This window comes from Oryzias latipes, chromosome 20 (genome assembly GCF_002234675.1).
Source record: "Oryzias latipes chromosome 20, ASM223467v1".
Classification (NCBI taxonomy): domain Eukaryota; kingdom Metazoa; phylum Chordata; class Actinopteri; order Beloniformes; family Adrianichthyidae; genus Oryzias; species Oryzias latipes.
The window spans coordinates 22,484,916-22,512,830 of NC_019878.2; the positions used below are offsets into that span (position 1 = coordinate 22,484,916).

The 27,915-nt window shown below is 41.9% G+C and overlaps 1 protein-coding gene across 1 annotated transcript; it reads right to left on the bottom strand.

Annotated features, from left to right (window-relative positions):
- Positions 1-180: 180 nt before the first annotated feature.
- Positions 181-26,494, bottom strand: fbxl7 (F-box and leucine rich repeat protein 7). Its single transcript, XM_004081165.4, has 4 exons — positions 25,880-26,494; positions 20,963-21,052; positions 2,301-2,912; positions 181-1,839 (listed from the first exon to the last, which is right to left on the bottom strand). The coding sequence occupies exons 1-4, from the start codon at positions 25,914-25,916 to the stop codon at positions 1,103-1,105; spliced, it is 1,476 nt and encodes a 491-aa protein (XP_004081213.1). The 5' UTR covers positions 25,917-26,494; the 3' UTR covers positions 181-1,102.
- Positions 26,495-27,915: the final 1,421 nt, after the last annotated feature.

A 27,915-nucleotide genomic window follows, 5' to 3' on the forward strand; every position in this document is an offset into this window, starting at 1 on the left:
TGTTTGCTGCTTATTTATAGTAAAAAAATAATAAATTAAATGACCTGTTTATTTAAAAAAAAGGGGTGTAAAACATCCACAAAGTAAGAAATGTTAAGGGTTAAAGGTTAATCTCAGAAAAGGACCTGCTGGTTTAATGGTAGAGGTGAACAGTGACCCCTACTGGTGATTATGCAAATCAAACCAAAATCCCTTTATTTTTGATTAAAAAAAATAAAATGTTCTTTTCATGTTGTTCTAATTTCAGACCAAAACATGTTGTTTCCTACATAAATATAAATATTCATTTAAAAAATGTGTTCAAATGAGAACTTTCACAAAGGAAAATTAATTTGCTGTTTTATGTTTGAAGGGTTTGTTTTATTCTAAGAATCATCTGAAATGACAAAAGGTTTCTTTTCAAACATTAAAGTTTTAACATCTAGTTTATTTTCGAACATCAACGGCTTGAAAATCTGCAGGAAAACCAGTTTTTTTTTTTATCCATAAAAGGAATTCCTCAACGTTCCCAGAAACTTTATGACTCATGAACACAGTTTTTGGCAACAGCTTTAGCAGCAACATGGTCCTATTTATTTCCAACGATGATCCCGTTCCAAGCTCCTCCCCCTTCCTATCAGGTACTCTGTCATGGCAGTGGCGGAGTGACAGTAAAGTGCACATGCGCACGTTTGAAGGGCTCGCATTCTTGCAGCGCTCTCACTTCCACAGAACAGATTATAAATAGTTGGAATAATGCATGGTAGTGATACTAGGGCTTTAAGGTGATGAGGACTTCTAGAAAAATATATATATGTATATAATGTATATATTACAAGTATTCTGGATGCTGACTCCGCTGTAGCCGCTGCTCAGTGTTTTAGCAGGATACACTGCAGAGGGAGAAAGGTGTGCTGCAGAAAACCTCAACTTCTGGGCCTTTTCACAGATCAATATGTCAAATACATTCTGCTGAATGGCAGCAGCTGCTGCCCCCTAGTGGATCCAAACATTGTAGCCAGTATTGCACTCCAGATTTTGAACCGCTGACCTCTGCAGACGCTTTAGCGGGAATAAATCCAAATCCACTTGTCAGGGGAACCATCCCACGCTCGGCCCGGCCTCAGTAGAAAGCCGGGTTCGTGTGCTCGATGACGCAGCGCCGGCAGTGGCGTCGGACGAACCGCAGGGCCTCCGGCGACACCTCGCAGTCCTGCACGTTGAGGAGCTGCAGCTCGCAGCAGTTCGCTGCCAGAGCTTTGAGTCCTCTGCCGCTCACGCTCTCGCAGGCCCTGAGGCTGACGCGCCTCAGGCCCTGGCAGTACATAGCCAGCTGCTCCAGCCCGCTGTCCGACACCAGCGGGCATTTGCCCACGTCCAGAGACTTCAGTTTGGGGCAGCTTCTGGCCAGGTGGCCCAGGCCGTGATCCGTTAGCCCCTCGCAGCCCCTGGCGTTTAAGTAGCGCAGTCTGGGACAGTAGCGGGCCACGTAGCGCACGCCCACGTCTGTGATCCGGGTGCAGTGGGCCACGCTCAGGTACCGCAGGCAGCCCTCCAGCCGGGCCACCTCGCGCAGGCCGAAGTCGCCCACAAGGCGGCAGTCGCTGAGACTCAGCTCCCTGATGGAGGAGCAGTACAGAGCCAAGTGGCGCAGAGCCTCGTCTGTCAGTCTGACGCAGCGCCGCAGGTACAGGTGGGTGAGGCGGGGGCAGTGCGCGGCGATAGTCCGCAAACCCTCATCCTCCAGGGAAAAGCAGTCGGTCATGTCCAGGTAGTGAATGGAGATCTGCTGGCCGTGCAGCGGCGACAGCTGCAGCGACGCTTCCTGGGTGAGACTGATGCACGTCACCTTGGAGCATCCTGGAGAGACAGACGCAAAAACGTTGACCTCCTAACGTGCAGCGTTGGTTAAACGCAGGAAAACACAAATCCTGAAAGCTGCAACATGCTAATTCAATCACGGGAGGCACATTTTTCATCGGAAAAGAATTTGAAATGTACATTTTCTAAGCAGGTGGCTTCAAAAGCCCAACAATGAAAAGTTGAAATCTCCTCTGAAGTCGCAGCTGCTTCTCAAATTTAAAAAAGAGACACGTCAAACACTTGGTGGATGCTGATGGAGCTGCTCTGGCTGTTGGAGTCGTGTCTCTAACGACCGCCGCTCTCACTCGTGTCGAGGAACGTTCTGCTTTCTCCTCCCAGAAGGGAATTGCAGACGAGCTCCTCTAATGATTTTCCCAGCTTCAGCAGATTCAACTGAGGAGGAGCACGCCACATAAGGACATGCACAACGCCCGGTGAAACGGGAGAGTCTGCCTCACCTGAGAGGTTCAGGTGTTCCAGGTTGGGGCAGCGAGTCACCACCTCGAACACTGCCCCGTTGGAGATATTGTAGCACCCGGCCACCTCCAGACGGCGCAGCTCGGGGCAGCACTGGGCCAGCACGTGCAGCCCGCGGTCGGTCAGTCTCTTGCAGCCGTTGACCACCACCGTCTCCAGCGTCAGACACACGTTGGGGGTGTCCTGGCACAGCCGGTGGGTGAGCACCCTGATGGCGCGGTCGGCGTGAAGGAGCTCCCCCGTGAGCCGCACACTGACCCACAGCCTGGGGTCCCACGCCAGGTTGTACCAGCGGCGACAGACGCGTGCGCAGCGGCACAGCTGGTTGGTGGAAAGGCGGGAGAAGATCTGTAGCAGGGTGTGGTCGGGGAGGAGGTCAATGGGGGCGAGGTGGTGGGCTTTGGACTGTCTGGAGCGGGTGTGGCTGCCAGGCTGAGGGTGGATCACCGCCACCGTCTCGGCCGGAGCAGAAGATGAGGACGAGGAGTTGGTCTCATGGCCGTTACTGGAGAGAGCCGGTGAGGAGAGAGAAGAGGACTTGGAAGGCAGGATCAGACCTGGACTGGGCGTGCTCAGAGTCCTGGTGCTGTTCTCTGCAGAAGACGGAAGAGCAATGCAAAGGTTTGAGTCCATTTGAACACACTTTTAGGTAAAAACCACATACTGTACATAGAACATCAGAAAATAAGGAATTTTTACATATGACCTTTGACCTTTGCCAGCTGCATGATGAACTTTGGTTGGAGAGGTAATATTTAGCTTCATGGACTTTCAAACGTTTCCTTTTGCTAGAAATTTGAGGCTCTCGTTAGAATCGTCCTGAATCCTCGAAGCTCAATCAAAATTTGATTTAAAAGTCTGGAATCATGGGACTTCTCTTCTGATTTAAATATATCTGAAGGCTGTGCTTTGTGGTTTTATTGTTTTTAAAAAGACGAAGTAAAGACAAAGAGGAAGAGCCTTTGTGCACAAAACCAGAAGCCTGAACCAAGACAGAGTTGTGTCATCTGCAAATGTGAAGTATAGGTGAGGTACAGCTTTACTTTATATCCATATGTGGTTAAATGTTTTCTGTGTGCTTCAAAAGAAAAGCCTGAAATTCACCTCAAAGGACAAAATGATGCAGTCCCTTCAATGACCACCTGAGCTTGTTTACATGCCCACAAACATCACGTATCATATGCCTCACTTTCACTGAGCAGTATGGTACAGTCAGGTCCAGACCAGCCTCTCCTTTATAAAACTGACCCATTATCCCAGATTGAATTGTACCATTTTTGGGACCCTGGAATGGACCAGTGAGGGCAGAGCTACCGTTGAAACCCATTGATTGGCAGAAGGTCATTACGACAAAAGAAAGCGCCAACAAAGCGGCTGTAGTCTTCTTCGCAATCTTCTCTCAAACAAATGAAATGCTTTACAAATACAAAGTACCAAAAGACAAGCAGAAAATAATGAGCTGCTGGATGAGCTCCATTGTTTTTGGTGATAGCGTGACGGTCCAACTTTGAGGGGAAACGCTCACCTTAATTGCCTGAACCCATTCTAAACCGGACCGGACCGGACCACAACGCTCAGTGGAAACAAGACTATATAGTGATCCACCATTCATCCGTTTACCAAACCTGCTTGGTCCCTTTTGGAGTCACTGGGTTGCTGGAGCCTACACCAGCCCTTCTGGGCAAAGACAGAGCACACCCTGGATGGTTCGCCAATCCATCTCAGGGCCCTACATTGGTCAGATTTGTGTCATTTGTAAAAAAATGAACACCAGAAAATGTTGGTCCAAACCTCCACCTGACTTTTCTTCATAAACATGTTGACTGTCGTAGCGACGGCTTTGCTAATGTGAAAAAGAATGTGTCTGTAAAACAAAAAAAACTTTACTTGTAATCTGTAATGGTTGTCTACACAGAATTCAGGTGAATTCCTTAAAAATGGCAAAGACTACTCTGGAGAGTCATGTGACTTCTGTCTCCTGCGTTTTGTTTACGTGAAAAAAAAACATAAAGGTGAGTTTGTGCCAGATAATTTCATATCATTGGGGATTAACCTGCACATGTTAATCTGACATCACATTATTGGATAAAAGACATCAGATTATTAAAAAATTGGATGATTTCAGAAAATAGGCATGCACTTAAGAAGAGTACTGATTCAGATATTGAATGTCAAAACTAAGACTTTCTATGAACCTGTTACAAAAAAACACTTTTACCAGATGTTTTGGTTTAATTTGGACATCCCGCTCGTTGGGTACAACTACGTCCAACTCTGTGTGTCTTTGTGTATCTTGACACCCCCAACTCCAAATTGGGGGTGCCCCATCTTTCCAATGTCTACATGTGATTGGTGGTATTGTAACTTGGGGGCGTTGTTCAGGCTTTTGATTGGCTCCCAAAGGTGAAATGTGAAGGTGAACCAAAAGTGGTGAGTCAGAAAAAAACCCCTTTCCAGGCACAGAAGACAGGACTCCTGCATTGTTGCTCTAACATCAATTCTCCTTTGCCCCTCCCTCTGCGTATCATTGGTGTGCCTGACAGGAAGTGATCAAAGCTCATTTAGAAAAGTAAACAGTAGAGAAAGGCTTTGAATAGTTTGTGGTGACGGTGCCACACCAGCTTTAATCAGGAATGAAGAAGAGTTTCCGTGGAATTTATCGAGCTTGGCGGCGTTTTGGAAACTCTGTGCAGCCTTTATCTGCCAGACGTTGGTGCGGCACTCACGGGGCCCCTTCATCAGGGGGGCCTAGAAGTGGCTGGGATGATTGGTGATGGGGCTGACGATGCACGGTCCCTCCTGTGTAAACACTGAGGCCTTCCTGACTGATGCGTGCCGATTGTCTGAAAATGCAGCTGCGAGCTGCGGTGGCTGGATCCCATCATCGTGGCGTGAGACGAAGGCATCTGTCGTCGGCTAAGGACTTGGATCTGCATCCCAGAGCCCATCACGAAGTATGGGGAGAAGGATTTTTCGAAAGACCCATGAGTGTGAAGTCACCTGCAGGTTTCCAAGCTTTTTGGCCGAAAAATTGGGTGATTAATCTTGATGTATGACAGTCATAGATTAGCTGAGAGCACGCAAGAACATAACTGGTAAGGCCATTCGCCAAATCCCTACAGTATGAATATCTATCAATACCAATATTATCAGCAGTAGCAAAAGGACCTGGCAGAAACAACAGCAAAAATAAGTCAGATTTCTGAAACTGCTCACACTAAAGTTTTCCACTGATGAGGCCACATGTTTTACGTGTAAATCTATTAATGCACAAGTTAAAATCTGAACATATCGTTCTCTTTTATAAAACGTGATAATCAGGGGGTCGTCCACATGTGCAGGCCGGGTTTCGAAGCACATTTTTGACACAAAGACTCATCTGTATGCAGGTTTTTTTTTCATATAATTAACAATTAAACTCACCACAACAAAGGATTGAACTAAAACAAATGAATTTCCTGATGTCAGTTTGGGACTCACTACTTAAAGAAGACACTCAGACAAAGTTAGAATGAGGTTTAAACCGGTTTACAACTCAGACTGTATAAAAGGTTAAAAGAAAAAAAGCAAAGATGAAACAGATTTGGTTTTTTATTTAAAACTGTGTATTTTTTATCAAAATGTTTACAGCGGTCCTTTATTATATCACAGTTCACCATTAGGGGTCTCGCTGTTTTCGCTGTTTTTTTTGTGTCCACATTTGCCAGTGTTGTGGTTTGCATTGGTTTGGGTGTAAACGTTGTCAATCAGTCCCCTCTGTGTCGTGTCTCCTATTCAGACTGTTTTCATTTGGCAAATTTGACATCAATTTTCATCGCAGCCAGATTTTTGTTTTCTTTTATACTGGACCTAATTCTTTCTTCTCTGAAAGTCTAAACTTTGAGAGTTCCAACAAAAGAGAAAAGTGGGAAAATGTTCAGGTCTGAAGTGTGTAGTGAGAGTTTTTACAGCCTTATGACATCTATTCATAGATATGGTAAAAAGTGAAGTTGGCTATTTCACAGATTTCACCTATCGTAGGTTATTTTTAGAACGTAACTCTCGCGGTGAACAACGGATCACTGTACTTTAATCACACATATAAACCCACATTGATGTAGTTTAAGTCTGCTGAGCTTTTCAAGCCCTACAGACTTTATTTGTAACCAGCAAGTTGACCTTAAAAGCGTCAGTCAACCCAATTAAAAACTACCAACATCATGTTCTCCTGGTCACATTTGACTTGAGTTAAAAACCTCAACAGCTCCTCCTTGTGTCCTTATTTTGTTCAGCCAGTTTTTAGCTAAAAGTTTCCTTCTGACAAACGTTCACGTCATCCTTTATTCATCCAGTTCTGGTTCCTGCTAACTCACTGTCAGGGTCACGGGGTTGCTGCAGCCTATCCCAGCTACTGTTGGGCGAAGGCTGGGTTCGCCCTGGACATGTCACCAGGGCCACACAATCACACACACACACACACACCTTACATTCGTCATTTCCCCTATGAAACATGGGTTTGGACTTTGGGAGGAGTTCCTAGGGAAAACGCATTTCATCATGCTTTCAGTTATTAGTTTATTATGCATGTCTGGCAGTTGCAGAAATGATTTTTTAACTTTTTGTCAAATATTTTGGTCTGGCCACTCCTGACTGAACTGATCTAGATCTTTCTGAGTAAAGGATGTGCAAACATTCAAAGCTGCTTTAGAGCAGCTTGCTATGCAGCTATAGTTCAAAGCAAAACTCCAATTTAACACTTCTTTTTCCTGCCAAGCTTGGGTTCAAATAGTTGATGAAATCATTAAACAAATGTCGGTCAATTATTTCCTTTTTCACCAAACCTCTTCCTTTAGTGCTTCAAATGTTCCAGTATCAATGACGATGGACCTTCTCTGTCAGACAGCAACAGGTAGGATGGACTCCACCTCCTCGGTGACCTTTAAATGGATGCAGCAGGGGTAGAAAATGAGCAGATGGATGTGTTTTAGTGTTTAGACTCTAACACTAAATTGACCTCAATTTCAACTCTCATGTCTTGGATGAGTTTGGACCAAAATTTCCACAGAACGGGCAGCACCCTGCCTGTCTAGTGCATCGGCGCTTTGGGAGAAACTGCTGGACAGCAACGCCATCGTGGCAGCCATCCTGAAGATCTGTATTCCAGACTGAGTCTCTGTCTGCCCCTGATGACATCCACAGACTCGACCTCTGGGAAAAACGTCGCCTGGTTCATCGTTTCATTCAAAGTGTCCCCAGAGCATCTTAAATTCTCACCTGCATCAAACTGTAAAAAGTGGAAATTTTGGAATCGATTTTATGCAGAAAAATGTTTTTTTATGAAAAACCTTTTAAATTAAAACAAGCCTTTAACATAAAACATCAAAACTTTGTAGTTTACCTTGTGAAATTATTTATGAAATTCTAGAAGTTTTGATTTTCCAATCAAAGTAACCAGAAGCAGGTCATATTTTTGCCAAAGACATGCAAACGTTACACCAAAGCACCAAAGTGCTTTTTGATGTCATCAGTTTCGATGGATGGTGGAGGCTCTGCTTTGTTGCTTAAGTGGAAATAATAGTGATTTGCTGTGAATGTCATCCATCTGCCACTTCCAGTCTGCCTGTTTACATGTGCGACTGATCACAAGAGGCTTTGGAGGACTGTTCTGAGAGCCTTTAGACTCAGACTCTCTTTCACACTAACTCAATTCACTCAACATTATTGTGGTGTTTCCACTGCTGAGGAAAATACCATTAAAATAACAGTAAAAAACAATGTTTTTATCTTGTGCAGGGTGTTGGTGATTGGTACTTTTATAAAGCAAGAGCAGCTATGAAGGTTTAATGTTAATGGCTTAAACTACAGCCTAGGCCAAAAGTTTTGCTGCATTAATGTTTATTACAGCAATTTGCATATACTAATATTTGTTTCATTCTCATTACTTTTAGCCACGATTGTATATCCCTATATACAGTACAGACCAAAACTTTGGACACACCTGCTTATTCAAATGAATGGGAAGGTATGTCCAAAGTTTGGTCTGTACTGTATGGTTACCATTGGCAGGCTCAAGAACGATATTTTAAAAGAAATATGAGTTATTTTCGCTGCTCAGTTTCCTACCCTGAAGCCCCGCCTTTCGCTCCGTGTGGGTGCCGCCCATTTCCTGACATCATGCTAGAGCCGGCTTCGGCAGCGTGTCTGCGTTTTGCCACTGAAGCAAACAACATCTGAACTTTTGCAAAGATGGAAGTGCAAATAAAATGAAAGAGTTTAGCCGATCGCGGCTAGCTCCACAGAGAAAGTGTGTGTTAGCCTGGAGGCGGGGCTGGCAGCGCAGACTCTTCCTGGAAGGGGCTGTTCCTCACTTTGTGATGTCACAATGTGAGGAGCCTCTAGTTTTTGTAGATTGGGAAGGGCTAATGCTCAGAGAACAGATATTAAGAGGGATTTATCAGAAATGCATGAATGGATCAAAATACTACTTTGGGGTTGTTTTTTTTGAGGAATGAATGTTATAATACACTTTGAAGCTCAAAAAAATTTGACTCTGCATGATATAAGCCCTTTTAGGAGTTTTCTAAAAGTACTAAAAAACTATCTGTTTATAGAAAGAACCATGTAAAAAGCCTAATGCAGGATTGATGTCTGTGTTTCACGTATATTTTATGCTATATTTGATAACCGAGGATTTAAAATACAAGCTTTGGCAGTAAAGTGGGTCCAGATTTTTGGATTTAAATGTGGCTTCTTGAAACAGACAAAGTCTTTAAACGTTCACCTGAATCAGATTTATTACCCTAATACTTTCAATGGGTAGAGCACGAAGAATATTAGGTTTTGATGTCAAAAGCAGATAAAGTCAGATGATGGTTTTGCTTGAAAGATACATATTTGCTACCATTTTTAAATTTTGTCTGATAGCAATTGTTTTATGTCACGTGGAAGGGGTCCTGTTTATTATTTATTGGTGACAGGCACCCGGAAACATAAAAAACACATGATCTTACAATATATTGAGTAGGTTATATAGAGTAATATTAAACTTGTAAGGTCAACCTTTAATGCAAATGTTGGAAAACGATTTAACAAACCTCTATATTTCTTCAACTTCAATAAATACTATTTTTAGAAAATGTAGTGGAGCTTTAAGACAAAAAAGGCCAAAAATATATCCATTTTGCTTTCTAAAATGTTGGACAGTATCAGGAATTTTAGGCCCCAAAAATCCTGCATAATCCAGAAGTATTTGTTTTATTCTTCTTCTACAAAACAAATACATTTATAAAAAGATGAAGCGTCTCTGAACTCCCACATCTTTGACCTTTCAAAATAAAAATCCCTTTTCTAAATTAGTGCTCATTGAAGTCTACAGAAGAAAGTGGGAGTTCATGATAACAGAATATAAAAACAAATACTTTCAGGACAATGAGAACTTTCCAATAAAGGATATGCAGAGGAAAGTAAATTGTTGACTGGCAACACAAAGCTCCGGATCAAAGGATAAACGCTTCCTTCCCATGCAGTTGCTGCAAAAAATCTTTATTGGTTAATGAAGGGTGTTGTGTTTTATATCGCCGTATTCTTGCAAATCCACTATTAACCGAACAAATTCCATGCAGCTGTTGAACTCCTTTTCAAAGCGCTGCCTGTAACTGCAGCTGGTGAAAGACTTTGCTTTGGTTTTGGAAATCAGAGAAGAACAGTGGAACATCTGGTCTTTCCTCTGGACAAAGAAGGACTGAGCAGCGGTGAGGTGGAGGAGAATCTCATTCCTTCTGAATGCACATGCAGCCACAGCAAGGCATACTTGGCTGAAATCATTTCCCACTAATACTCCATATATGTGGATACACAGAAGGATCTCATTAACATCAACTTTGCTTTACTTCTTGGGCACATCTGGACGACGCTTTGATACCAGAGGTTTAAAGTAAATCCATCAGACTGATCACTGGAAAGACAGGATGCCTCAGATGTTTGGAGAAGTGCCCCCCTAATGACAAAAACTCAACAAATTTGAAAGTAGGAGCGTACAAACCTAGAGTTGGAGGAGAAAGAGGCAGGAGAAAAACAGCCAGGGAAGATAAATTGGCAAAAAAGCGAATGCCGACTTTACCAGACGCGGAGACAAGTGCACAAGCAGGGCCGGCCCAGACTTTGACGCAGTCGGGTCATAAACTAAAGCCGTAGGGATTCAGCTCGGGACGGCTCGCAGTGCCGTGAAGCTCTGCTAAGACCCCGTCTGGAGCTTGAAGGATTATTACCGCTGCATCTGGCAGAGCGGTGCATTACCTCAATGCCATTAGCCTTGTGACATGTTCCTGAGCGCTGCTGAGGTCGTCGCAGCCAGAATTGTGCGGGAGTCAAGAGATATTAAGGTTTCCCTCATGAGAAAGGAAGTCAAGAAGGACACAAGATTCATAGAAAACAAGCAGGTAGTTGAAGCTAAACCGAAAAAACACAACAGATTTATCAGCGCTGAAAGGGTACATGCAAGAGAAACATCCGGAAGAGAGAAAGAACTGCTGGGATGAAAAACATCTGGCTCTGCCTCGGCTTTTATTGAATACATGGAAGTTGATATTAGTGTACAGTGTGGCGGCTTGGCTATCAGCAAAGCCTTCACTACAGGAAGGTCTTGCGTCACGGCGAGGCCTGAAAGACAATAGGTCCTGCTGGTTCTTTCACAATGCATGAACGGGAAATGAACTCCTCTCTGAAACCCCCATACAGCTCGTATTTGGGACCGCAGTCGTTCTCTCACCGTCTCAAGGAAAATCTCTGAAGATTGCACTGCAACACATTTGCAAAAAGTTGTTTTCCCAGCAATGCAATTTGTCTCCTAAAAGAAGTCTTTACCAGAACAGGCCTGTAATTTGGTTTTGTCTCTGTATAAATCTGCCGTTGTGGAAGACAACACACACTCATTTCAAGGCAGTACCACACTGTCAACGCCACATTTGCAGAACACAGATGGTAATTAGAACACAAATCTGGCCTCTCTGCAGATTATGTCACTTCTAAATTAGCACGCTAAAGATGGGATGACAGATTTGGGAGGAGGACGACTTGTCTGTCTGATGTTTATTCTTTTGGGGCCCGTTGCGTGAGGATGTTTATAATGAGTGGTGACCGTCCTGTTTAATGACTGAGAATAATATAAGTGGTGCACATTGCATTCACATAAAAAAAAAAAAATGCAAAAATGGTGCCAAAGCATTTGATTTGTTATGATGAAGAGCAAATGTAATGATCTAATGTGGTTAAAGAATCAAAACTCAGTGACTGATGGAACATCTGCGGTCAAAATCCTGAGAAAAATGATTCATGGCCTACGACAGCTCATTTCAGCTTTTACATTAAGCGAGGCATGAGTCACAGTAAAAAGTCATCTGCGCTCCAATGTCCACGTATGCAGACTCAGATCATCATCGGGATTTTTCCTCCTACTTCTATGAAGTTCATAAGGTCCAGTTTTCTCCATCTGGAAGGTGTATGGACGTTTGCTTCAAGTCAACCGTTTACTTATCACAAATAACTGAAACACCTTTAACGTGGTGACAAAACTTCAAAGACATTTTCTGGTCAAGAAGGAAGGACTGGCTTGTCCAAAAAGGGAATATTTTATGTTTAAACTTTCTTGTTTGAGATTATTTTGAACACGTTTGATCAGGATTTTGTCAGTACCAATATGAACTGATCTCCTACAGTTTTTCTAATTGGGTTCAGCCATACCTTAGATTTAGGTACTAAATCAATCTCTAAATGTTGTGCTTTGCTAAATATGCTGCCATGATAAACCAGACAACGGTTTTTTGACTGTCTCTGCATCTGCTGTCATACTGGACATTATTTTATCACTTAATAACCTAAAAGTCCCCAAATTATTTAACTGAATAATTATAATGAATTTAAATAGTAAAATATTGTGATGATGGGATCTGGTGTCACCATACGTCAAAGGGAAAACCCAATCAGCAGCTAACCACAGAAAGCTGCTTCACAGCTTCTGATTGGTTTCCAATATAGTAAATACTTGATGGCGTTAAAATAAAACACAATATTTTAACAGACATAGTATTTATTTAGCTGAACAAATGGAAGTAACGTTTGCTTTCTTTAGATTAAGTTTGACAGATTAAGCAGGAAGTGTCAAAACACCTGGTCTTGAATCACTGAATTAGATGATAGAAATCTATAGATGTGTTTATGTTTAAATATATTATGTGTAAATACACCAACATTAAATTGAAAATAAAATAAAAGAGAAGAAGTTAAGAACTATGGAGTTTATAAAGTTGTTGTCAATCTAAACTAAACTAATATGTTTCATGTTTCTGGAATCATTAAAATAAATTAATTGGATCCACATGTGTTTGTTTATTTATTCCTTTTATAGTTATAAAATATAATTGCCAAATTCCTTGAGGAAATGCTAAAACACTTTTTTTTTACTTGATTTTGTACCATGGAAGCTTTAACCACAACTGATATTTTCCTGCCACGTAATGCAACAAACCACAGGATGAAATAACGAGAAGGAAGTCCAAAGTGTCAGTTCAGCTGGCCCAAAACTGTGGTCATACTGCCACATAAAAGCCTCAAAATCCCAGGTGGATCATAGTAAAAACACAAGTCGGAGGCCAAAAACCCTGACGCAAAGCCAGTGTGAGTAAGAGCCAGGTGGCATCTCTCCCAAACCCTGTCAAGTGTGTTCCTGTAGTAGACCTGAAAAAATGCGACCTCGTTGAGAAAAATGGGAAACACACTTAAAGCAACAAGAAAAAGACTTCCTTCTTTATCAAACGGGAGGACTGAACAGTAATCTGAGAAGAGCTATAAAATGTGATGTTGCCTTGCTTCTTAATCCTGAGTATGATTTGCTCTTAGTTCTGAGCCTTTTTTTCCCTGAAATGTCCTGGCTCTAGAGGTGACAGAAAGCAAGGAGGTTGAGACGGGACAGCTGATGGAGAGACGTGGTAAAAATAGCAAAGGAATTCTTTTCCTGTCTGTGTCCTTCAGAGATTACAAGCAACGTCTAATATTTCTTCTTAGACAGGCTCAAGAGTAAATGGAATAAATGCAGAACTGCATACAGATGTTAGGAAGGAAAAGGACTATACGATTCTTGAGTATTTTGTGAACAATGCTGTTTCTTTTGTCTTTGTCCCTCAAAGTAAGACCGTCAACTCGCCACATATGTCCCCACATCTAAAGAAAACTGTGGCATGCAAATATCCTGCAGAGCTGTGTTGTGGTGGACCAACTGCCCCGTTTCCTCAGTGGAAAGACAAATGCTAAGAATGCATATTAAGTGGAGGAACTGAAGTCTTCTCATGGTGGCAGCTATAAACCAGTGACTTTACTTTGGAACCAAGAATCACAATGCGACACCAAAACGTCACAATTTGAAATCTAAATGAAACCACCTTTAAGACAATATAATAGAATTAGGAGGAACCATCTTCATAGACTGAACATACTCTGGCTCTATTAAGCCAGAGTATGTTATTAAGCCTTAGTCCCAACTGTCCTCATGGGTGAAGACGAGCGGTCTGCAGGCAGAAAAAAATGGATAAACCTGTACAGGGCATTTGGATTGTGAAATATCAAGGTCAAAGACGGCTCATTGAGCCCGCTGTGAGCAATAGGTTGTAGTGAACATGAACGGTAAAGTAAGTAGGTAAAACGCAGATGTGTTTCTTCGACACCTTCAAATCTAGTTAGCCGGCTAGTGCTGTTCACGTGATAAGTGCATGCAGCCCGACTATTAGAAATTGGGAAATTAGACTGTCAGAGTGTATTTTGTGTGGGCATCATACCATTGTCCTACGGTCACATGCTTACGGCATTCGTACAGTCATTAAGGGGGCAGTACTCTCACCTAACTAAGCATCACCCGTTCTGTTAGCCTCGCCAATACTTTACAATACACTTACCACACGGACGACAATGGTATGTTCCATTCTCACCTCTGTGCTCCCCTTAAAGATGCAGCCACTCCTCTCAATGACCCTCTACGGGCCTGGACATCCCAGCACCTGTATGGCTCAACTCCCATTATATGGGTGCATGCGACTAAGGCTTTAGAAGGCCGACACCAAAGTTATTTAGCGATTTAGTCAGACATCCATCAGAAACTACCTTACATTTCATTGGTGGCTAGAACTGCCAGTTTCACTTAAATTTGTGTTTAGATGCCAAGTAAAATGTCTCCAAAGGAAGCGATTAGAAGTCTACAACACTGGGTATAGGACAGCAATTTCCTGCTTCTGTAACCCCTCACTTTACTAGAAGGAAGTCCAGTGGTTCATACTTCCTTCTGTTGACCTCACAGCTGAAGACTAAGTGTCCTGTAATGTCCACAGATGCTCAATGACCTCCTGGTCACAGCTCCTTCACAACCCACAAACAGTGAGACGCATCAAGTATGGTGTCAGGAATCACAAAGACAAATGTGTAAACAAAACAGGACAAAAGCTATAGTCATGTAGTACAGTAGGCTACCACAAATAAAATTGTGGTCAATCACCCCTGAGGTTGACACAGATAAAATATCACAGCTAATCGATATGTTTTTGCTAGTGAGATTTGGAAGCACTGCTTTATCGTTTTTTAAAAACTACTGAACACTTACTAAAATATTTTGCGCAGTCACATATGATTATATATTCAATAAAACATGTATAGTTTAGTCACTGACTTACAGCTTTCTGACAATGAAACCCAGGATGGGGTTTAGTGGGTTGCCCAATGACACAATAACTGTTAAAGATGGGAGTTGAGCCTTAAGACCATGTCAAACAGCCAATATCTACATTATGCGCATTTCCCACATATGAAATTGTGGTCTTTGGTGATATACATAATTCAAAAGTGATGAAAAATAATGAAAACGTCCAGCCCTGAAAAGGCACTGCTTGTAATGAGCTCATGGAAAACTGGACTTTAATCTTAGCGACGGCCTTCTGTGCCGTGCTGGAAAAGGTATGGAGAGACAGATTAGACTTTCTTTGTCGTTCTTATCTGTTTCTTTGGTCTTTGGCCACCGCACAGGAAGTGTTGTTCATTGTTCCCACCATTTCCTCCGTCCTGGTGGCATTATCAACAGCTACAAAACCTGACACCTGAAGTTGCCTGCTTAGTTTGGACTTTTAACATATTTATTACATTAACCAAGGTCTCCATTTGAAAGCGCAGGGAATTGGAAAGTTACTCCACGCAGGTTGAACATCTCATGGTGCTGTCAACGAAGTTCCTACTTTGTCTGAACCACATTCCTCAGGTACCCTGAGTAGGACCATGCCACAGCAAATCCCAGAGGCCCACAGGGTCAGAGTGTAACCCCTGCTGGGAGATACTTAATTTCATCCCACAGGAAGGATTTACTGTCCAGAGCCGTGCCCATCAGACGGCAGCTTACAAGAATCTTAACTGGGTCAGGCAACCACAAACTTGTGTAAATAATAAATGAAAGCAGAGATGCATCGCACAAACTTGCCAGATGACTGGCCAACTCAGTTTAGGGGGGAACCAAAGCAAACCTCTTCATTAAGATTCTGTGGGAAAACTTGATGGATCAGTGAAACCAACAGGAAACACCACACGTTTTATTAGCTGGCTAATATTAGCGCTGGACAATAGTGCAGCAATGTCAGCTTCGCTCTGAAAATATCCAAACATGTTTGAGGTTTTTGGGGAGGAATGAAAACCGGTGCAGCCAATAATAATGTAGAATTATGGCTTAAGCACACAGACATAAAAAAATGGAATAGAAAATAATCGTTAAGAACATTTAGAACAGAAAAAGAAACCACACTGAGAAAGAAATAGTTTAAATAGTTGGTTTAAAAAAAAGGTAAAAATGAAAGAATAAGGAATATCAAGGAATTAAAGTCTCTTTAGGTTCAGAAATGAATTAGAAATCAAAAACACTTATGACTAAAACCTGAACCTTGAACCACAAAGTTACAAAGGTTAATTTTTTATCATATTGCTGTTATTAGCATTAATATTTTGCCTAGTTTAGTTGGCTGTTTTAAAGTCTTCTCCGCTTGTGTGCTCACAGGGATTTCTCAAATGATTAATCACAATTTAATTATTCTTTACTAAGAATATACTAAATGAATTTATCTAATCCATAAATTGGTCTTGTAGAGTATTGTCTTTTTTTCAAGCAAAAGAAAACTGCTTGAAGTTGCTTTTGAAGGCAAGACTTTATCATTTGAATAACCAATGTTCATGTTTGGTCAGCTTAACTGTATGTTATATGGGAATTGTTTGCCTTGACCAAATAAAATTGGTTTGGTATGAAAATTAGGGAAAAAATGTTTTGCCTCCCTGCTTAAATAGGTATGCTTAGGAATCCACCACCCTAACATTTGAAAGGTTTATAAAATATATTCTTCTACATACCTCTAAAAAGTTACTGCCCAGTGATGGTGACTCTCACTCAGGGAGGTGTATAGAATCCCTTCTAACATTTCTGTGGCAAAATCTGTCAAATATGAAATCCAAACAACATGAGTATTTGGTCTAAGATTACAGAGCAATTTGAGTAAATAAGTCTCTTTCTTAGCAGTAGATTTTGTAACATGGGACTCCTGTTGCGCTAAATACAGCGGCCCCACAGACCGTTGGGTATTGTCATGGTGGATATAAAGACAGCGGGGCGTTGGGTGCAGCATGGGGGCAGTGTGGGTATATGAATGCTCCCTGTGTGTGGTGGGAAACGGCCCAGACTACTTCCTGATTAGTTTAGTGGAGCAGAGGACCGTGTGGGAAGGATCTGTGTGATCTGCCACTGAGTGTGAGCTTTTTAACACAAGCCTGGATGTCTGCGCACATTTGTCTAAGTGTGCATATGTGTCTCTCCCAGGAGGGGGATTTGACTGTGGCCACGGTGGTTCCAGACCATGTAATTACTCCCACTTAGCATGGAGAAAAAAATAACAATTTTAGTCATAACATAGTCGGTTCAGATGGCGCTGGCTTTGGCGTTGACTCTCTCCGTCTTTTTATTCCTACATGCAGGTTCTGCTCCAAAAAGAGGCATAGTGGACCATTATAAATCTCCTCAAAATAGTTCAGATCCAGAAGCATGTTAGTGGAAAGATCCAAGCGACTCAGCATTTCCACAGCCCCTAAATAGGCAACGGTAAACTGTCTTGTCTCCCAGCGGCTCCCATAAGCTTTCCAATTTATCAAGTGAATTAACCTCAATTACCGCAGGAATACTGACACACATCTTGCATTAAAGCCAAGCAGCATGTGATGCATCGTGAAGGGTTTTCTTCTTTCCCTGATAAGCTCCTTGAAGCCCCTTCTGCAGAGTGACAGTGAGAAACACAAGCTGGAGCTGCTATTTGTTTTCTTGTGGGCAACGCCAAACCATAAGAATACTACACTGCCCACGCCAGAGCAAATTTAAGATTGGCGACGACAATGCGTGACAGACGCGGGGAGAGTACAGAGTATGAATGCACAAAACAAGCCGTGAGTCACCAGGTAGGCGGAGATTCTATGCAGGAGAAAGAGATGCAGGACTTGTACTTCAGGGTATTTCAACAACTCCAATAGATGCTTGCTATTGGAGTTGTTGAAATACCCTGAAGTACAAGTCCAATAGGTGCTTGCTATTGGACTTGTACTTCAGGGTATTTCGACAACTCCAATAGCAAGCATCCAGGAGCTGTGCTACTATATATATCATGATTCTATGACAAACTAACTAACGTGGTTGCTTCCATTTTAAATTGTCTTCGATGAGTGAGTATAAAGACAAATCCTTTCCTGAGGTACAGCAGAGGCCAAAGCAGAGCTAAAACAGTCAAGAAGCCCAAATGAGGACTGGACAGATGGATGATGCCATCATCCGTCATGGTTTGGCTGAAATGCGCGATGCTAAGCCATCGTACTGATGCGCGTGTGTAATTATATGATCGGCCTTTGTGTCTCGGAGCTGGGTATACCCACTTGCCACGTTGTGCTTCTTCAGTTTCTGTTGAAAGGACATTCTGAGTTTTTAGAAGTGGTCTAAGCATTGCAGAGCGCCCAGCTGCAGTAGATACTGACGATGAGGACGTTTGTGGAATCGGGTGAGGCAGAAAACCAAACAGGGCTACCAGAAAACCGAAAGACAATTTCATGCATACATTTGAGATTTGCATGAGAATCTGGCGACAACTTGATCTGGGCTTGTGTGTTTTTTTATTTCCAGTTCCTGCTCATAGATGCTCTGGTGGGGATGCTTTCTGACAGCGTGAAATACGAGGGTGCTGGGAAGCAGCTCTCCAGAGGGCCGTGGAGACAGGACGCAACGCAAAAAATCTGGTGTGGAAATTGCTGTTTCCCTTACAGAACCTAGATGAAGCTGTGGATAATCATCCACTCAGTTTTCCTTCCATATTTTGAGGCCTGAGATGTTTTCACGTCTTGGCATTGTTTTGTAACTGAACTCAGCGTTCCTCTGAGCTTACATAAACTGACAGAAAACCTTAACTTTTGTCTTTTCCTGCAATTTATCGTTTGACTTTATAAGAACTGGTAAAAAAAAGGATGATATGAGGACTTCAAAGTCTATAAGGACTCTCTAGTTTATGTTAGTTGGCATATATCCATAAAATTCAATTAAACAAAGCATATCTACCTCCACGAGTCCAATCTAAAATGCGTTATGTATAAATGTGGGTGGTGTGATTAAGATGCTGTTGGTCCATAAAAGTTTAAACGGAAAAAATCAAAATGTATATAAGTTATTAGTCAGTTTGATATGGTCTTGTATTCTGCTAGATCATTCTAAAAGATGGGCATGAAAATGTTTTTTTTCCTGCTCTGTTAAACTCGCCACTGGACTGATTTAGCACCCAGGTGACAGAAATGTAACGGGTAATTTTTAAAAAGAAGAGACAGCTTAGACTCATAATAAAAAACAACAAAACAAAACAAAAACCCGCTAAATTCAGGTAGAACTCGCCCAAAGCAAACCATCTTTGCAATATCAAAACCGCAGAACCTGGTAGATGTGCCTCCTCCTTTGGCTGCTCTGTGACGCACCGACACAGTTTTGGTCACGTCACATTTCCTGCACGTAGGGTGTCACTTTATGAACAAAAAGAAGATATGTTTGTGAAAAATGCCAGAGCCGGGTCTCGAACCAGCGAGATGCTCCCTGTGTTTCAATGGAGGCAAGGATCCTGGAGTATCTGGAAAAGTTCAAGGTAACATTGGAACTTCATTTTACTCAGTTTGCATGACAGCAGGGAGTTTTTGTACTGTCTGAACACGATCACACCACCTCTCCTCGTTTCTGAATCGCGTGTGACTGACCTTCACATACTTTAGGTGTGCATGTACACACACACACACACACACACACACACAAATGTCCCCATGAACCACCAAAAATGAAAAACAAAGAAACAGGTGCTAAAGGTGTTACTGTCCATCCTGGAGGAGATCCTGCTCCTGCTCCATCCATCACTTCCAAAAGGCAGCTTGAGCCTGACAGAAGATGTCCTCCTTTCTCCTCACAGAAACAGAACCACGCCTTGTTTTCCTTCAGGGATGCTTGTGGAGGAGAGGCTGCACTGGACTGTCAGTTCCTGTATTTCACTGATGACCCCCACATCCAGCATCCGTACTCCTTAAAGACCCACTCCAATGAAAACGGTGGTGTGAACATCTTCTTGTAGCATTTTTTTTCCATAGAATTTAAGATTAAAACAGCGCTTCTGAGTTTTACTTTATTCAAATCATGACGGACTAAGAAACAGACAAAAACCTGCAGGTTTGTGACGCAGCAACTACCGCGGTGGGGCCAAAGTCTGGCTGCTCCGCTCCATTCTGATGCATCCACTGTCAGACAAATAGATCCCTGAACGTCTTTGTTTTCCTCGTCTGACCTGGAATCTGGATCTAAACCGTGACGGCTGAATTGGCTCCAATTATTGCTCGCCATTTTTGTTACGCTGAGGGTGTAAGGGGCTGTAAAGCAACAGTCGACTCAGAGGTGAACTTCTAATGAACTCTTGCCGCTCTGAAGAAACTATGTCCCAGAAAGTGGCATTTTTGTTTAAACTCTTTTTCAAACAGTTACATAATATTTCTCTGGTTTATGTAAAAGCGCCGTTCTGAAAGAAAAATGCTCCTAACTGACCCAAATGTGAACCAGCTGCTGACAGAAGACCTGAAACGGCCCCTCTCCCAGCTGAAAAGCCTGTCTGAGCCGTCACTCTGGACACACAGTTTACTCTGGTAGCACACTCACTCCTGACGGACAGATCGGCTCTGGAAGTCTCAGGGTTGGAGGTCTGCCCGGACGGCCAGGAGAGGCAACAACAGCGCCGGAGCAGGAGGTGAGGCTGCCTCCCTCCCGCTCTCCCTGGCAGCGCTTTGAGCCTGATATGACCACAGTTTAGATAAGCATTCCTCCACAATGAGGAGCTGTAAGCCTGTTTTCCCTCCTTTTTTTTTTATTTTAGTTTCTGAGACAAAGCTCCAGAAATGCTTTGGTTTTTCTGTCGAGATGGAAGCGGAGAGTTTGCTTTCAATTTAGGTTTATCCCGGGAAAAAAAGAAAAAAAAGGAAAGGCAGTGAGTGGTGGGAGGAGGAGGAGAAAAAGACGAGAAGGAGTTTGGTTAATGAGCACAAGATGCCTTACCTTCGGCGGTAGCCGCATTCTTTGGAGCTTTAGTTGGTGTGTGATCTGTGCTGGAGCTTATGTCCGAGGAGATGCTGGAGCTGCCTTTACCTGCAGGGGAGACCAACCCAAAAGGCTCGGCATTACCGCAAAAGGACTGAAACCGAGCTCGGCCTCCCGTTCATGGACGCAAACATTTGTAAGAATAAACGCAGAGGAGTGAATCCGGCTGTGATGATGTATTTAATATAGTCAGGAGGTATGAAGTGTAAGGGAATATAAGACCCATTACTCTCTACTTTCAAGACTTTTATGCTCCTCAGCTGGGGATAAAAGGCTAAGCTTGGCACACGCATAAAGTCTGCTTCGGTTTAGGATCCATTTTTAATATCTGGAGGAAGAATAAAGTCCCGAAAATCTTCTTTTAGCGTTGCCTTCTACACAGGACAAGCAAGCAAAAGGTTGTAGAACTTAATGAAAGACTACATTTCATGTGCAGCATACTTCTAAGGTCACAGAGTTCTGCAGTCTCAGAACCACAGCATCAAACTGAGTCTTTTGTTGAGTTTACACGAAGAAGAATGTCAAACTTTTGCTTTATGAGCCGCACTCTTTTATTGGGTTTAGCATTTACATTTCCATATTTTACCATTCAGCGTTTCAAAAGAAGAGTCGGTTTTTATGGGAGCTTCTGCAGAGTGCAGCAGGGAGCTTGTTTACGGCGTTTCATTCCACTGTCAGATCATAAATGCAGCTTTGTGGCTCCTCCTGACAGAAAGAAAGAAAGTATGTGACTTTTACTGAAAACAACAGAGAGGAGAGGTGCTCCCAAAGCCGTCCCGCCGCGCATTAAGAGCCGCGACCGAAACAAACTCCACACTTCCCACGAGGGGTCGTTCCCCACGACGTCGCTCAGAGACGGCGACATGAGAGCAGCCAGCAGAACGGATGCGACTGCATCCAAACAAACGGCGATATTTAGATGTTCTGTTTGTTTTTCTGCCCCTTTGGCAAAACACTTCTGTGAGAAGCTCCCCGCTGCATAGTTAGGGTGAGAGCGTCACGATTGGTGGAAACACTCAAGAACAGATGTGGACTGATGGTTTACAGAGTTCTGCACTGGATTAATAGAGCTGTTCGTGCATGTGCACGTGCACGTGTACGCAGAGAGGAATGAGGTTGCTGGACTAAAGGAATCTTTGTGCCTTCAATACTTGTAGTACGGAGTTGTTTGTTTGTGCGGAAGATAATGTGTTGAACCATTGACTGTAAATGAGAACTGGACTGAGTGAGTGTGACGTCCCCCATATTTTTTTTTTTTAATTTGTCCAACAGCTGAGCAAACAGAAGTGAGACTTGAAGGCCTCTTGCTTTACTTTAGCAACAGGGATTATGAATCTTCTGACACACCAGAGGTATATTTGAATAAACCCCTTTCGGTAATTTAGACGTAACTTTATTCAATTTTATTTCTAACAGATTTTTGTTGGACCGGAGGGAAAAGTAAAAGGAGGGAAGAAGAGAGAGGGATGCTAGGGGGGGGGGTGTATAAGAGGGTGTTTAAAGAAAGGGGGAGGGGGTAGAATCATAAAGCATGATACAGCAACAAGTTCCTGGAAGTTTCTAATCATTACTGTCAGTCTAAACTTCTATAACAACCAATCAGGCCAATCAGGGGTGAGCTTGTTGGAAGTCCACACCCCTACCACTGTCAATCAAACCTTGGACGTGCGGGCCATCAGACCCTAACTAATTTATTGAGGCGTCCGATTGGTCAGTTTATAAGTGAAAAAGGCCAGGTGGGAGGAGTCATCAGTGAGGCGGTTTTGACCTGAGTTGTGGACCTCACCTCCGTTTCAGGGGGCGGTTCCTGCATCTTCCACCCACGAAATAAACCGAGCTCTTCGGGTAAGAAAGATAAGACACGTGATGGATGAGGAAGGGTGAGAGCGGCACGATAACGCCTCTCTGTGGGAGGTTTGTTATCCCAAACGACGAGATGTTTATTTATTGGACAAAAGTCTTGAAGGTTGCCAGATCTGCAGGGCGAGGACATGTCCTCCCGGGGCGGTTTATAGAAAACCAAGAAAAAAGAGAAAAACAAGACAGCAGAGATTCTTTACTCTTCGTTGATGACAACTTTACTCTTGTTCAATGCTATTTTTTTCTAGAAAGTCTTTTCAATTTTACCGTATTTGTGGATCTTTAACAGAGACAAATCTAGATTTGACCACAAGTCTTAAAAAGAAATATACTGAAAGGAGATTCAGTAGATCCCATCTGATAAAAGAAAATAGGAGCTTTAGTTTTCTGTGCTCCTGTCCATCATTTGGACTTTTTTCATATTTATTTAATAAGCTAGAATAATCTAGTTTATTTCTGGGTTTTAAATTTCACTGGATTTTAGTGGATTAATGAGCGTTGGGTTTTTATTTAAAGTGGTTTTCCTTTGCTTTAAATAAACTAAATGAAAAATCAGACCAAACTCAAAATCACGTTGGCTTTAGCCATCCTTCATCTCAGAAATCCCCCCCAGAACTCCCCGGCGGGTGATGAAGAGGCTTTCAAAGGCCTGACCTTGTTGTCCAAGTCAACCATCATGTGACTGGTGATGTCACAGCCCGCTGTTTTTACAGGAAATTCAACATTTCTAAAGTTTGTTTGCCAAACACTCATGGAAAGCGGGGGGCTTCACCATTTTCCTGGATGTTTAGTTGGGGGTGCGTTCAAGTCCCCCTCCGTACAACAACCGCCTGGACTTACAGGGTGAAGCTGATTTGCAGCATCACGAGTCCCAAGCCTTTTTTTTCCCGCACTTATTGACTTAGGATGAGAGCTCAGATCGGAATGTTATTTATCCAAACATCTGCACTCCAGGGAGGAAATAATCCTTCAGTCCGTCTGTATTGACATTTTTTCCCCACCAAGAGCTAAAATATGTGTGTGAGAGATTAGATCTGTGGTAATATGATAAGCGTTAATATTTTTGGAGATAACACCCAACATAAAGACGACTTTGGGGAAATTGAGATGCCTCTAAAGGCGTTTAGACTGCGGTCCTTTAAGTTTGTGTTTGAGGGAGCGCCGGCTGTCTTACCGTTCAGGGTAACACTTCTAGATAAGGGACTGCACCTCATTCCCATCATGCACCATCATTGCATGATGGTGCATGATGGGAACTCGGTTTTTCTGAAGCTCTACATAAACATTTACAGTGCCAATAGTGAACATAAGCATGGCTGTTCATAGCAAAGCAATAGATTTAATTTTTTATATCTATTTATTTAAAAGGATTGTAAAATTCGATTGATCATTTTAATACTAATCCGTCGCACATATCAAGTAACTTTCGGGTTTTTAAACAAAAAATCTATATTTTCTGTTCATTTTTAAGGAGAGAATTTATCATTTTGTCATTGACTGTATAGGATAACTGGACTGAGCGAGTGAGACGTCGCCCATGTCTCCAGCCAAATCAAATCAATTCAATCGTCAGCAGTGATTGGTCTGAGTCACCGTTTCTATGGCAACCACTGTCAGGAGTGAGTGAAGTGAAGTACCACGTGCTTTTATTGAGGTATTTGATTGGCCAGTTTGTAACTTGCGATAAAGAAACAATATTGTGGAAAAAACAAAAGTTTGGCTTGTACTTCCTGTTTGGAATTCCAGGGGGGCGGGGCCACTCGGTCCAGTTCTCTACAGCTTTATAGAACGTGTTTTATATGCCTAAATGTTGAAATGGAAATATATTTAAAAAATTGAATCGAGATCGAATTAGAATAATAAATCATTCAGTGAAAGTACAAAATTGAAATTAAATGGAACAAGTATTCTGGGAGTGTAACCAATCCTAATAGAACTGGATTTTAATTTATCTGTACGCAGAAAATCAGCATTGATTCATCAAATCTATACATTGATTTTCCTTTAAAGTACTTTCTTGTATTTTTGCAGGGAAAACCAAACTCCTTTAAATTAGTTTTCAATGTAGGAACTCTTAAATTTATCAAAGAAAAGTCCCAAATTCGGTGATTTTACACCACCAGTTACGTTAAAAGTGTTCATTTGACCAAATTAATTGAGGTTAAATTGTATTAGAATTTTATTTTAATGTGAAGTGATGAATCCAGACTAAACTGACTCAGTACTACTTTGGCAGGAATACCTGAATTTACTGACCAGATGGGTTGAAACAAGAAATAAATTCCAATCAAAACAATCAATCACAAGTTTGCTTTAAATTGATTCAATTTCACTTAATTTTCTATTCCTGGCGATACACTGAGTGACATTTATGTTTCATTATGTTGGGTATTTTATAATTTCGTTTTGAATGGGTTAAAGCTAAGCAGTTTACTGTTGTCCGCAAAGTGCTTTATAAATAAAGTTTAGTTTGATTTGCTTAACCCTTTACATTTTGGCGTCCTTTTTTCTTAAAGCCCCGCCTGGCTCGAATATATATATAATTAAAAACACCAAATTATTGTTTGTTTGTTAAATAAATAAAATTCTGTAAAATTTATTTTAAAATGTCTATTTAAAAATGAAATTAAAAAAAGAAAAAATGTCCGCCAGGGGTCGCTAATCTCATTTAAGAAATATGTTGATCACTTAATTGCCAATAAAATAAAGAAGGAAATAAAGTATTAAAATGTATTTAAAAAATGAAAATATTATTAATAAAAATAATAATTGTTAGCAAGTGAAAAGAAAACTTCAGAAACTGTTAACTTCTTGACTACATGAAAGTTATTGTGCTAGTTTTAAAGCTAGCTAGCTGACATTTTTTGTGACAATAATAGAAAAAAACTCGACAATCTTGATAGTTTTTTCTATTTTTAGTTTGCCGCACGACTTTTTTTTTAAGCTAACATCGGTGCACAAAAGGAGCCTCAGGAATTTTCAGTTCTCATGATCCCAGCGGCTCTTAAGTCTTACCTTCGCTTCCATACTGTTTTCCATTGTTCGCACCCATTTCAGAGGAAACATAATCCACGCAGGAGAACCAAGAGTCCGCCCACGGAGATGGGTTTACACGGGCAGCGCTGCGACCTGGGCCGTTAGCTTCAAATGGTTAATCCAGATGTGGAGGAGCGGAGCGCGCAGGAACATTGCGCAAAGCCCGGCTGGAGCTTCCAGAGGTGCGGACTCTCTGCGTCTGAACATCCGCCCAACATAAAACCAAAAAAAAAGAAGAAGAAGAAATAAATCCCGAATGTGAGGAGGAGGTGGGAGAAAAAGTTGGAGTTGAAGTTCCCTAAATGGTAAGCAGCTGTTGATCGGGATGGGAGAAGAAGTTCGAGTCCGACAGGACGCGCTGCTCCCTTCCCCGGGATTTAAAGGGACCGCAGCGCGAGCGAGCGAGCGGCGGACGCGACAGAAACGCTCCGATGGTTCTAAACCAGCAGAGGCGGAGACACGGCGGGTAACGAGTAACGAGAGTAACGAGACTGGAAAAAAAAATACCGCACGCAAGCCAAACGACAAGAAGTAATCATCATAAAACAAAACAAAAAGCAGCTGGGATTTTTAAAGTATCAGCTTTAGATTCATCTAAAGTAATCCTAACAAAAGATTACATTAAAGGGAAAAAAAAGTATAGCTTGTCTATACATAGATTTATCAAATTTAGGATAATTACTCATGACTTGATGGAAAATGATGAAAAAAGTACAAGAAGACACTTTCATACATAATGATGCCATACTCTTAATCACATACATATAAAAACAAGACACGTTAAATCAATTAAATGTTAAATTTGTCGAAATCTTTAAATAATTGCTAAAAATGGAAGAAGAAGCCAATTTCTATGATCCCACCTTTATTATGCTCGTCTTATTTAGCTAGTTTTACATATAATCTGCCTCATGTTTTAATCAGTATTGTTTATGTTTTGCAGATAATTTGTCAAATCCCTAAAAATAGAGAACTATTCCAGACAGAAATTATTACTCCCTAAAACAATAAAATACACTACTTTTTGTCAGGGAAAATGTTTGGAATTCCTAACAAAATTCTGGGGGGGGGGGGGGGGGGGGGGGGTGTAGATCAACTTTTACTTACGGAAAAAGATCAATTTAGAAGAAACTTGAACAGAACAACAAAACCAAAAAATCATGATTTCAAATCCTTCAACATCTTCATGGTCCAGTTCAATCTGGATAATCACAAAGAAAATGCTGTTAAAAAATAATATCTCTAAAGCATCATAAGAAGAATTTGGGAGTCTTGGACATGACATTCAAAAAAAAAAAACATTTCTGCCCACAAGTTAGTAGTTCGTTTGGGTCCACAAGTTGGCGGTTGTGGTAACATTTTCATATTGTAAGTAAATTATGAATATAGCAGCGTTCACAGACAGCTGTCCCAAAGTGCTTTGGAACAGTTAAGAACAAAACGCAGACACAAAATGCTATTTCATCACCACAAATTATTTGAGGGAACCATTTATTTGCTGTTTTTTTTTTAATCGTGTCCAGGGCTTCACAGCGGACAGACAGAACAATGGAAAGCAATAAAATGCATTTGAAACTGCTGGATGTTTGCAGTAAACACACAACTTCATTAAAAGGGAATTGGAATGGTGTATCTGTGTCCCGACTCCATTAAAAGTAAAGTTACGGTGACGTGAAGAGTAGTATTTCAGCAAACTAGAGGTATAGGTCATTGCTACCCACCTCTAAACCTGGACATCTTTAAATAAACCTTCCAGACGTTTAAATCTCACTTCACCAGGCGTCACGTTTCTAGATTTTCCCTCATCCAATCAGAAAGGAGGACACATCATCTCAAATATTGGGGGATACAGGCGCTCTGAAAGAAGAGAGCCGTTTAACCACACATGCTGGAATGCTCTAAGAATAGCCGGCCTGCAGGTCATTGGATATGCAGGAGTCTGCAGACAAAGCCAGTTGTCTGCCGCTGACAGTCCAGCCGGCAGTCTGGATGCGTTCAATCCCCCATGAGCACCC

Bases quoted from the DNA above. Each gene is read 5' to 3' on its own strand.
- fbxl7 (XM_004081165.4), bottom strand. From the start codon at position 25,916: ATGGGTGCGAACAATGGAAAACAGTATGGAAGCGAAG. The intron at 2,913-20,962 runs GTAAGGCATCTT...CGTCTTCTGCAG, and splicing joins GAATGCGGCTACCGCCGAAG to AGAACAGCACCAGGACTCTG. The intron at 1,840-2,300 runs GTGAGGCAGACT...CTGTCTCTCCAG, and splicing joins GGAACACCTGAACCTCTCAG to GATGCTCCAAGGTGACGTGC.